Below are 11,351 nucleotides of genomic sequence, written 5' to 3'. Positions count from 1 at the left end.
CAGATATGCCCTACACCCACCCTTTAAGGTTTTGAATCATGGCTTTTATTGGTCGACGTCTCTCTTTTTTTCCTGTGTTCCTTTGCCTCCATTTTGCCATGGAAACCCAGCATGTATTGTAATGCCTTTGTGAGTGTGCTTTCTTTGGGCTTTTCTCTTCCAGCTAGTAGCTGGTTGCCATAGGCGGGCCAGTGGCAGCAGACGAGCCTCACAACAAGGCCATGCACCACTCAGGTGGGTGCTTCAGTGTGTGTTGTCCATTACATGGCACCCAGATCTATCTCATCAATCCCACGATGGAATCGATGAGATAGATCTGGGTGGTAAATGATCAGAAATTAGTCAAGATATCAGTGGTCTTTCTGTAATTAAGCCACTTTCATGACTAAACTGCTATTTTAAGTCAAGTACTTGAGAGGAAAATTACACCTGGTCGGTTTCTAGTGAATGACTGACTGTAATAACAATGTACTGAAGCAGTTGGTGAGCTGCTCACTAGTCCTGGAGCTTTCAGGAGAGCCAGCGGCTTCATTATGTGTCATTTATGAGGTGTTTGAGTGTGTGTTTTGTTTGTGTTTTTTGTTGAGGGGGGATTACTCAGAGGTGAGCTGTGGTTAGTAATGCTGTTTTGTTTGCTCTTTGTCAATGAGCTGTATGCATGTGTGTGTATCTGTAGCTTCAGCAATCTTTGTAACTTGTCAGTCTTTATAACTGACAGCACAAAAGAACCGAACACTTCAGATGTTTCATCCACTTTTTATATTGTTTTTTGTGACCTTCTGTGCCCGTATTTGATAGCCAAATTAGAGACATGACAGGAATGAGGGAAAGGACAGATGGGGAATGACATGCAAGCAAAAGTCCCTGGCCAAACACAACCCAGGGACATTGCAGTTCTTTGTCATTCACTTAACCGCTAGGACAGCAGGGCGCCCCATAATCTGATATTTACTAGCTCAGATAGTGTGATGTGATAGTGTGTCTTTTGGTGTTTATAGGCTTTTTTTTTTTTTTTTTTTGCTTTTTTTTTAATATAATGAATACCTACAGTTTAAGATGTGAGTGCAGTTGTAGTAAAAACATTTTTTGTACATGACATCTTTAGCAGATGCTTTTGTCCAAAGCAACTTGCAATAAGTACATTTGAGTGCAAAAGAGAAAAGTGCTAGATGGCATTAAAATTTGGACCTGTAACCCACCCAAATAAACAATACAAGTGCTCAGGGGTTTTTACATTTTATACAGACTTATTTTACTGATTGGGGAGACAATGGTTGGAGTGAAATGTAGCTGGTATGGCCACAAGATGGAGTAATAGCTCCTTAAACGGAACGTCAGGAGCCATGTAGGGTGCCTGAAGTGATATCAAAACCATGATCAGCTCTTTGTTTCACTCATAATCATTTAGTGTTACAGACTCTCCATGTTACGCATCAGTAAAGGAATGTTTACATCACAATCAGGAGAATGGTGATCAAAATGTTTGGTGCTGCTGCTCTTCTGTGTGAGCATGCTTTAGTCTTTGTTGCTCCACCTTGTTGAAAATAAGTTCCTGTTCCTTTAAGGGATCTCTCCAAAATTCACTGTAGTGACGTGTATATTCCATATTCAGAGTCCAGCGGCGGAGCGTGGAATCTCCCACTGCGAGAGTGGTTCTCCTCCGGGTGCTGAGCAAAAAGCAGGTAAGATCATTTCATCAGAACTCAAACTTGCTGTTATATTCCAGCAAAAAATAAAACTTAAGAAGCACCAAGGAATGAATCGTGACACGTTGACATGCGCTTCTTCATTTCACTTTGAGCGTGTCAGAAAGTTTGTTATTGCTGTATTTTGCTCACTGAAAGTGATGTGAGAGTCGTTCCAGCTCTCTACATGATGAAAACGTTTCTAAGTAACGGTACAGTTTGGAGTTTTTGTGACTGTTACATTTGTAGTATACGTTTTAATAGTATGATACTTTGGAAATTTTTATTATTTCAGGGAAAAGGGCTTCGAAAGCAGCTTTTGAAAAGTGCACGGCTGGTTCTTTTATCTCCTAATACATTTTCAAACTATAACTACAAGTGTTGCAGTCTCGCTGGCTGTTGGCGTGGAGAGCGCTTTTACATTTGCTCCTATGCACAGACCCGGCAGGAAGTACATGTGCAGTGAACATCATCTCTTTCTCACAAGGCTAAATGTAGTGACAGGGTCGAGCAATCAACCGTGGGCTCTTACCCCCACTGTTTTTTATAAACTTCTTTTTATTCTGTCCAACCAACAGGAACAGTGAGATGCAAGCGTTGCTTCTATTTCTTCACATGCTTTGTAGAAATAGTGAAGGAGGCTTTTAATAGAGAACATGAAGAAAGTCGGTGTCACAAACAAAATGTCACATCATGAATGTGTGCAACAAATGCACCATTTTTGTAGTTAGTAAAGTTGTGAATGGACTTATTATGAAAGCGCCACAGGAACAAATCTGGCTTGACTTGGTTCGACTTAATCGGAATCTAAACTGTCACTGGTGAACCAAATATTGTAATTCCTCTCTGCAGAACATTTTTCATCATGGACACAGACAAACATCCTGAATTTACCGCCCCAGAGGGAGACGGGATGGGTGAGTATCTGATCCCTTGTTGTCAGTGTGAAAGTGTATGTGATCAGGCTGCACGCGTTTCTCCACAGCTGCCAGCACCCTGCCTACCGCACATGACTGCAGAGTATTGAAAGCTGAAGGCGTGTGTGTGGACGGGTTTGCTCGGGCTGCAGTGGACAGCAGACTGTAAGTTGTCTATGTCCCTGCAGCAGCTAGATGAAGAAGTGCACATTCAGTGTGCATCCAGCGGATTTGATATTCCATTCTAATGTCACAGAGAACTGTGCTTTACTAGTCTGAAGTCCTCTCAATGAAACAAAAAGTAACACTAAGTCTTTGCACTTGCACAATGTGTCACTTTTTCAGATGGTAGCAGTGATGTTGCAGATCTGAAGCCACAGGAGGAGGAAGAAGAGAGGGAAGATAACTCATTCAGTGAGAATGGAATGCAGTGTGCTGAAGGTGTGACAGATCCACGTATGTGCCCCCCCCCCCACGCACACACACACACACACACACACACACACACACACACGCATCTTTCCATTACACTTTGCACTTTAGGTTTCAAGCTCACACCATATCGTACAATCATACAATGACTTTTTTGATGCTGGATATTAAAAAGAGTTGGAAAAAGTGTGAGGGACGCTGCCACAAAGTCTGAGATTTAATAGAATGAAACGCTGCTGTTGAGAGAAAAACGTCAAGTCGAGCAAAGCTACTAAAATAATGTTTTTACTTTTAGCGTGGCCACCGTGCATCTCATTGTTTCTTTGACGGGCTTTAATGGTTTCATATATCAAAGCGCGGTAAAATGTTCTCAACCCATAGAAACAAGGAGGGAGGACAGTTTTATTCTCTGACTTCAGTTGAACGGGAAAATAAAATGTACATGAATAAGCTGGGTGCAAGGTTTCTCTTTTTTTACCCAACAGTAATATTATCAGCGAGAGAGAGTCTGGTTTTGTTGGTCCCTGCAGTGCCATGTATTGTCTGATATAAGTTATGTCTTAACTTACATTGTCAGGTATTATTTTTGCTCGTCTGCACTGTGACCACCTTGCTTCATACATGATATTTTGAGTGTGGAAATGTTTTTTTCAGCCTGGAGGCCTGAGTCCCTCATTCGTCATAAAAAAAAGAACATGTTGTCAAAGACAGCTCCCCTATTTATTTCTGACTGCCACCCATCTGCCCCGCTGGGTGCACTTCCTAAAGCCCTGCTCTGCGTCTGATGCACAGCCTGCGGTTCGCTGCTCTGAGACCCTGGACTCTATATCGGGCCTCTCGGAGCTCAGTGTGCGCAAAGTTTCCATAGCACCTCTGAGCGCTTTCCACAATACAAGACGCTGCTCTTCAGCTCATCACCAGTCACCGCTAAGACCACAGTGTGGTTTCTGGATGGAACTGAGTATGCTGGGGGTTGGTTAACACTTAGCAAGAGGTTAGGTGAGAGGTCCTGCAAACCAGGCCTCGGGACTCTGCATGTCAAAAGATGTGATGCTGAGAAATTTCTGTACAGTTGATCCTGTGTGCTGTGGAAGAACTGACCTGCAGTAGGTAAGGACCTATGGAAAATGGTCAAAAAAAATGGAAAAGCTTGCATATCAGCTGCTGACTGATGGAGGATCTTTGTTGCGGATTGAATTGGGATGTTTTTCTGCATCTGTGACACAAACAGTCAACAATCAATCTGAAATGTTGTTTTAAAAGCAGATGAGGAATTGTTGGCTGTGTGAGGCGCGTGCTGCGCCCCTCTTCTGCCCTGGTTCTAGTTTCTGTGTATGCAGAGGAAATGCCTTCCCCTTATCTTGAGCACACATCTTCTGAATCTCTTTGTGACACTATAGATTGGCCCAAATTCAGCTACCCACATTTTGGAGACGTGCCAGTACTAATATCAAGCTATCAACTAAAAATACAAATGTAGAAGTGAATTTGCGACAGCGCCTCACATTCTGGTTGGAGTGGAGTCTCATCAACCTCATTTAGCACCATATTTGGAAGTGAAGCAAACATCAACTGCTTCATGTGCTATCCATTACTCCATATGTCTTGTCTATGTAAATCTGTGATTTCTATCACATTTCTGTCACTTCATGTGTATTTACATCAAATGTCACTCCAAATCTATTCATTGCGTCTCCATTGCTTCCTCCCGGCTTAGGTGTGATAAAAACCGAGGCAGAGGAGATGGAAGACAACGAGCAGTACCCAAAGGCTGAAAAAGAAGGAGAGATTGTGCCGAAAGAGGAAACAGAGGGGGCCAGTGAGGACGGGATGGAGGAAGGATTTGATGATCAGAGGACAGAGGAGGATGAGGAGGAGAGGGACGGGGAGGGGGATGAAGAGGGAGATACCCTGAATGAGCCACAGGACCTGTCACTGATGGACTACTCCCGTTATGACAGCACAACCCCGCCAGACACCCACGCAGCAGTGGCAACTGGTGCAGAAGGGACTTATGTCTCCGGAGCCGTGGTCCCCCGCATCCAGGCGTCAGGCAAGCTCAACTGTGACATCTGTGGCCTGTCCTGCGTCAGCATCAACGTACTGCTGGTGCACAAGCGCAGCCACACGGGTAAGCACAGGAACACAGCCCAAACACCTGACCTCAAACACAACAGTTGTGCAACCATCACTCTGTCGATAGCATGGGGAGATAGCGCCTTGCCTTGACTAGGTCAAGATGTGTGATTGAGTAAGCACGACTGGGAGCACACGAGTGTGCATCATACATGACGCACGTGTCCTAACCAGCGCTAGAGTGCTAAGAGATTGTTGTTCAAGTATAAACATGCAATAACTTAGTGACTTGATCCCAGTAACAGATAGATCAACACATCCACGTACATCAGTATCACGTACAGTCATTTTTCTGCCCTGAGTTATGCAATCCCTGAAAGAACCCACTCGTGCATGGTTCAGGAAAGTCTAAAGTGTTCAAAGAGAAGAGTAACAGTATAGAAAATAATGCTCATCCCATGAACATGAGGCACACATTTGCTGTCATGGTCAGCTTATTGTGTGTTCAGATGTAGTAATATTTGTCACAGTTAAGAAATGTAAAGCTGTTGTTGGACACATCTGAACACATCATACACTAAAAGACAAAACAGTTTACTAACCCTGTCGAAGAATTAAGGTAAAGAGTTCTGTGTTTAAATGTAGTGAGAGACACATGATGATCGGAGAGAGCTCTCCTCCTGTCTCATTCCTAACATCACTGTTCAGATACTGAGGTTACCGTGATGCATTACATTACATCACACTATGACTGCATTACTGACTTATTTTAAAGGATCCTTTCACACAGTCGTGTTGACTTCAAGATGATGATATTGATTTTGGCAGTATAACATACATCTTTACGGCAACTTCATTTCACTGATGAGTAGCTGAATAGGTGAATAATGCAGCCGTCAGAAGGAATTCATGAAGCTGTGTTTTCAATATGGGAAGTCGGGTGCACAGTACACTTGAGACCACGAGAACATTGCCTCTAGGTTTCTGACCGTCAAAGTGGATGTTGCCTTGTTCCCTTTTCAAAGATGGTGAATGACCATGTGTTTTTTGCAATTCACTGTAATACCAGGAGAAAGAAAAGTGTTAAGAAAAACAAATTCATTTTTGAGTTAGCACAAAATTTCCACTTGTGAAGGCGTGAACGCCACATCGATGTGACGCTCAGCAGTAATCTACAGCCGGACGCATCAGCCCAACGCAGTCAAGCTCTCTTGTGAAGACCAAAAATGTTGTGTGATCCATAAGTTACAAACATGTTATGTTAAAATGTGAAATGTGTCAGATTGTTTTTTAGGATTTCTTTCTCTCTCTCAGGTGAGAGGCCATTCCACTGCACTCAGTGCGGGGCCTCCTTCACGCAGAAGGGAAACCTTCTTCGCCACATCAAACTGCATTCCGGGGAGAAGCCTTTCAAATGCCCGATGTGCAGCTATGCCTGCCGTCGACGCGATGCCCTGAGCGGGCACCTGCGCACCCATTCTGGTACGAACTTGCCACATTCACTCACATGAGAAGCTGATACGGTGTGCACCTGTGTACAGTATCACGCTGGTTGGTTTCTCACTCCTTCATGTTGGTTTCTCACTCCCTTTGAATCTGAACACACACTCAGCCTACATGGCTTTTCCAGTAACACACCTGCCATGCACTCTCATTGGTTACACATATGACATGTTACTCACTTATCCCTGGAAACTTACTCATTCACTTTCAGTTCACGTGTTTTACCTGCAGACATGCTGCACGGTCACAAATGTGCACATCATCAGTTTTGTATGAAACCACAAACAAGAAATTGTACCATTTAGATGTCGTTGATGCTTCATGTGTTCATGATAACTGAAACTCTTGCTCACAGTAGAGAAACCCTTCAAGTGCAACCACTGCAATCGCAGCTACAAGCAGCGGAGCTCCCTCGAAGAGCACAGGGAGAGGTGCCATGTGTACATTCAGAACAAAGGTCCCGCTGAGAGAGGTGAGCCGTGCACGCACAGCCTCACCTCGACAGTCGCTTCATAAACAACATCTTCGAAACTCCAACATATAACCGTTACTGCAGTCAGACCACTGCACAGTTTACATAACCACACTACACACTACACATGCAGCAGGCGCATGGTTAAAGCTGTTAGTGCTAACACATCCTGTTTTATTAGCCTCATTAAATTAATAGGCTTATGACTGTTAGTCCATCATTACAACTAAATAGGTTATGGCTGCTGTGGTGTGGAGGCTCGGCGCTGTGAAGACCGCTTCTCATGTCTGTAGCTGCAAAGGGGAAGCCAAATATGTAGGGCAAACACACAAACATACACCCTCCAGGTCTACAACCTCCCCCCAAAATGCCTTTACATACTGACAGGACAGTTGCACGGTTGCAACACACAGACAATGCTGTGCTTCTGTGGTCACCGAATGTCGTAAGTTTATGCCTGATAGTGCCGTGGTGGTGAGGAAGTACATCCTCATCCTGTGGTCTCCTCTCCTGCACTGGTGAGGTAAAAAAGCACCAGGAAGTGAGGTCAAAGGAGCTTCTGATCTCAAATTAATATCTCGTTCCTCCTAGCGTGACTCGAGCAGCTGGTGTGTTTTTCAAGTTTTTTTTTTCTTTTGACTTCACTTTATAATCTCAAAAGCTTTGGCAGGTGGACAGATGCAGCTCAGTGCACTCCCTTTACTCATGATACTGCTCGATCAAGAGGAGGTCTTCATTTCCGTGTTGCACTTACTCTCTCACTCTCTTGCTGTCAAACAGAGGACGGCCAGACATCCAGGACTCAGATGGGCACTGAGCGTGCTCTGCTGCTCGACAGGCTCGCCAGCAACGTAGCCAAACGGAAGAGCTCAATGCCACAGAAGTTCACGGGTAAGAGCTGCTCAAATTACGACACAGACGCATAGAAGCTGAACGGAGCCACTGATCTCAAGCACATGAAGGAGAGCTCTGTTGTAGCTTTAAAGCAGCCTATAGCATTACTTTAGATTTATACAAAACATTATGAATGTCTGCATTGGTTCGGTTTTGTTTGATATATTTATCCACTAAATTGCTACTTGATATCATATCTGTTCATGCCCACCTTGTGCAACTATAATATGTTGCTGTCTTTTTGAAGTGTTTACATCATTTGTGCTTCTTGCTGTGCAGTCATGCTTCAGAATACAGAAGTCTTGTTTTCTTTTATTATTTCAAGTTTTTATTTTTATTTCAAGTTGTCTGTCTAAGCTATTTGTCTGTCTGTCTGTCTGTCTGTCTGTCTGTCTGTCTGTCTGTCTGTCTGTCTGTCTGTCTGTCTGTCTGTCTGTCTTTGCTGGCCTTCATCTCTTGTCAAACAGGAATTGAGAGCAGAGCACCTGCCTCATACCTGCACACACCAGAGAGTGGTCTCCACTGTCCTAAATTCTCTGTGAGAAGTATGTCATAGGTGGGTACCATGCATGGTTAAATAAATGGAGACATGTAAAACAGGGGGACGTGCACTTGAAACTTCTTGGTGTAGTTACTTTTGCATGTTTTGATTCAAACTCAGATAATGTGATGAATGATCAAAAGATAGCAGTTTCGGTAAAAGCCTGGCTTCATGGGCGTACACACACAGTTTTCAATAGTTGGCTCTCACCTTTCTGGTTAAGCCTAACTAACATTGGGTTGTAGTTTCGCAATCAAGCCTCAAGCTGCTCACAAAATGACGGGTGTATTGGCAAAAAAACCCTCCTACGTCTCTCTATCAAGTTGACAAATGAAGTGAGCTTTTTCAATATGACAACCACAGGGGGAAAAGAGAAGTAATGTCTGCAACCGCAGAGAGAGAGAGAGCAGGCAGGAGGCGAGAAACGTGAGCAGGTGCCTCTCTGTCTATACTTCTGTGATGCAGCTGCACTAGAGGCCTTCGTCTGCGTCGTCTGCTTCCTCTCAGCCCTCTGTCCTCTCATGCCTCCAAGCTCAACTGCTGTTAGGATGCTCTGATGCTTCAAAGCTTCTTTTGTGCTGTCAACCTGGTGTGATCAAGCTGACTGTGTAGGTTTCCCTTTGTGTTACCCTCGGGGTGCTCATTTTTCTCATTGCCTGTGTTTAACACCAAAGTGAGGACCCCTCAGAGTCCTGTAAGGACCTCTGTTAGATCTTTTTCCATCTGTTAACAATAACTGCTTTAACTGCTGCTTGCTGCCTGTGGTATTTCTCTGGCCGTGCTGCTGGATGAAGCATGTGAAAATTCCTCCTGCGGAGTCTTGAGCTCTTTGTTCTTGTGTTGCTGGTTTAGGCGACAACGGTGTCTGTCTGGACCTGAGCTTTAACAGGGAGCTGGTCCACCGAACTGACCACAAGGACCCTCCAACAGGCTCCCCAGGGCCTGACTCCCACCATCAGACCATCCTCACAGGGCCAGAGAGTGATCCAGCTCCCTCCCACAGGCCCTACCCTGTCCCGTTAAGCCGCAACGACATCAGCCCCATGGGCCTCTCCAACGGCCACAAGATGGCCATGCCGCTCCTGGGCCTCCCTCATACCACCCAGACACCCGTCAGCATGGACTCGTTTCACGCTGACGGCTCCCAGATGTCCCAGCCCGTCATGTACAGCTTAGGGCACCTGCTGGGAGGGCTGAACCACCAGAACGGCATCCCTCACCCACACGCCCAGCCCATCCCCTTGTCACCGCTAGAGGCTTTACGGGTGGTGCGGGCCGACGGGGAGGCCGGAGCGGTGCCTGGGGCAGTGTACCCCTGTGGCCACTGCAGGGTGATCTTCCTGGACTATGTCATGTTCACCATCCACATGGGGTGCCACGGCTTTCGTGACCCGCTCGAGTGCAACGTGTGTGGCCACCGCAGTCGGGACCGTTACGAGTTTTCCTCCCACATAGCCCGCGGCGAGCACCGCCTAGAACTAAAGTAGCTTTCATTCATGCAGTTGTTCATGCTTACAAACATACACACACGCTCAGACAGATAACAGTGTATGAGCACACACACAGATTTACTCATTTAAGAAGCTGGTAGTATCAGAAATGAAAGCATGAAGTAGCAGCTATCTCTCTCTCTCTCTCTCTCTCTCTCTCTCTCTCTCTCTCTCTCTGTGTGTGTGCATGTGTGTGCGCGCGTGTGTGTGTGTGTGTGAGTGAGAGAGATTGAGAGAGACGTTATAAGAGTGTGACGGGTGTCAGAGTGTTCTTAGTCATACTGTCCTCATCTGAAAAGATGGTCTGTAAAGTGTTTATGAGGGAGTAATTCAGTAGCATTTGTACTTAATGATCCCTGCTGCAGCCGCTGTTTATATCATATAGCCAGATGCCATATATGCATACATTCAAATGTTCAACAAAGTAGCACCCTGAATGCATTCACTGTTTATCTGTTGTTGTTTTTTCTGTTACCTTTGTAAAGGTGTAAAATAAAAGAGAACTTCATTTTTCCTTCAGAACACACAGGCCTGCACTTTGTTGAGAGAAGTGTAGCTTCTCTGAAAACACTTGCCAATTCAAGACGACAGAAAAAAAAATCCTATTATCTCGAAGGTCGCATGTCTCCTTTTAGGCTGTGGTTTGAGAGAAGTGCAGTTTGCTGCTTCAGAAGTCGTCACTTCGCTCTGCACCACGTGTTGGTTTCACACTCCTGAATATTATACTCATTTAGCGCTGCCAGAAGTTAGAAATGGCTCACGGTTTTGCAGAGACGTCTATGTTACAGAAAATAGAGGTTTGTGTATATATATAGGATTTCGAAAGTACAAAGTATATCTAAGAATGACTGAGGTAAAGGGGGTGTAAATGAGAGTTGAATTAAATAAAATATGCTGTTGAACACCTAAAGATTTCTCTGAAAGCATGTTAAAGCTGTTAATGTTACTTTAGATCAGCAGCAAACAGGATGAACCTTGATTCCTCAGCAGTATCTAAAAATTGGTATGATCTGAAAATGTTTACAAGAAGGTCAAATGTGAAATAACCCAAAGCTCTATAATGGGATTGTCTCCCGATTTCATCCCTGGATTAAGACATCACTGTTTTTCCCCGGATGCTCAGGAAATGAATGTCAATGGACTGGAAATGCAGCATCCATCTGCTGGAGGAAGTGTGGTACTGCATGACAGTGTACCGCTCCAGAGTGTTAGGTCCCAAAGTGGTGTCTGAGACCCACCGGGGGCCCTTAAAAATGATGCAGGGTGACGCAAACTAAATGACAAACAGTCACTATTTTTTTTAACTGGAAGAAAGCTCACTGAGAGAACGCAAAAACGATC

General features: G+C 44.7%; 1 protein-coding gene across 2 annotated transcripts; it reads left to right on the top strand.

The window, feature by feature from the left end:
* The first annotated feature begins 164 nt into the window (after positions 1 to 164).
* LOC139339811 (zinc finger protein Aiolos-like) lies at positions 165 to 10,535 on the top strand. 2 transcript variants are annotated; one of them, XM_070975228.1, is made up of 9 exons: positions 165 to 234; positions 1,613 to 1,682; positions 2,538 to 2,602; positions 2,948 to 3,058; positions 4,752 to 5,165; positions 6,425 to 6,592; positions 6,969 to 7,085; positions 7,866 to 7,976; positions 9,373 to 10,535. In XM_070975228.1, exons 3-9 carry the CDS (start codon positions 2,551 to 2,553, stop codon positions 10,005 to 10,007), a joined length of 1,608 nt encoding a protein of 535 aa, XP_070831329.1. In that variant the 5' UTR covers positions 165 to 234; positions 1,613 to 1,682; positions 2,538 to 2,550; the 3' UTR covers positions 10,008 to 10,535. The 2 variants fall into 2 exon arrangements, with proteins under 2 accessions (XP_070831329.1, XP_070831328.1); XM_070975227.1 differs by lacking the exon at positions 165 to 234 and adding an exon at positions 1,421 to 1,470.
* The last annotated feature ends 816 nt before the right edge of the window (positions 10,536 to 11,351 follow it).

The sequence above is a fragment of the Chaetodon trifascialis genome, chromosome 2 (genome assembly GCF_039877785.1).
Source record: "Chaetodon trifascialis isolate fChaTrf1 chromosome 2, fChaTrf1.hap1, whole genome shotgun sequence".
Lineage (NCBI taxonomy): Eukaryota > Metazoa > Chordata > Actinopteri > Chaetodontiformes > Chaetodontidae > Chaetodon > Chaetodon trifascialis.
Note: the sequence above shows the minus strand (reverse complement) of the source record. Positions and strands in the feature narration are given on the sequence as shown.

What these genes read in the sequence shown, in the direction of transcription:
- LOC139339811 (XM_070975228.1), top strand. Translation starts at nt 2,551, where the DNA reads ATGGACACAGACAAACATCCTGAATTTACCGCCCCAGAGGGAGACGGG. An exon ending in CCCAGAGGGAGACGGGATGG is followed by an intron (nt 2,603 to 2,947) that starts GTGAGTATCTGA and finishes TCACTTTTTCAG; the next exon opens with ATGGTAGCAGTGATGTTGCA. An exon ending in GCACCTGCGCACCCATTCTG is followed by an intron (nt 6,593 to 6,968) that starts GTACGAACTTGC and finishes TCTTGCTCACAG; the next exon opens with TAGAGAAACCCTTCAAGTGC.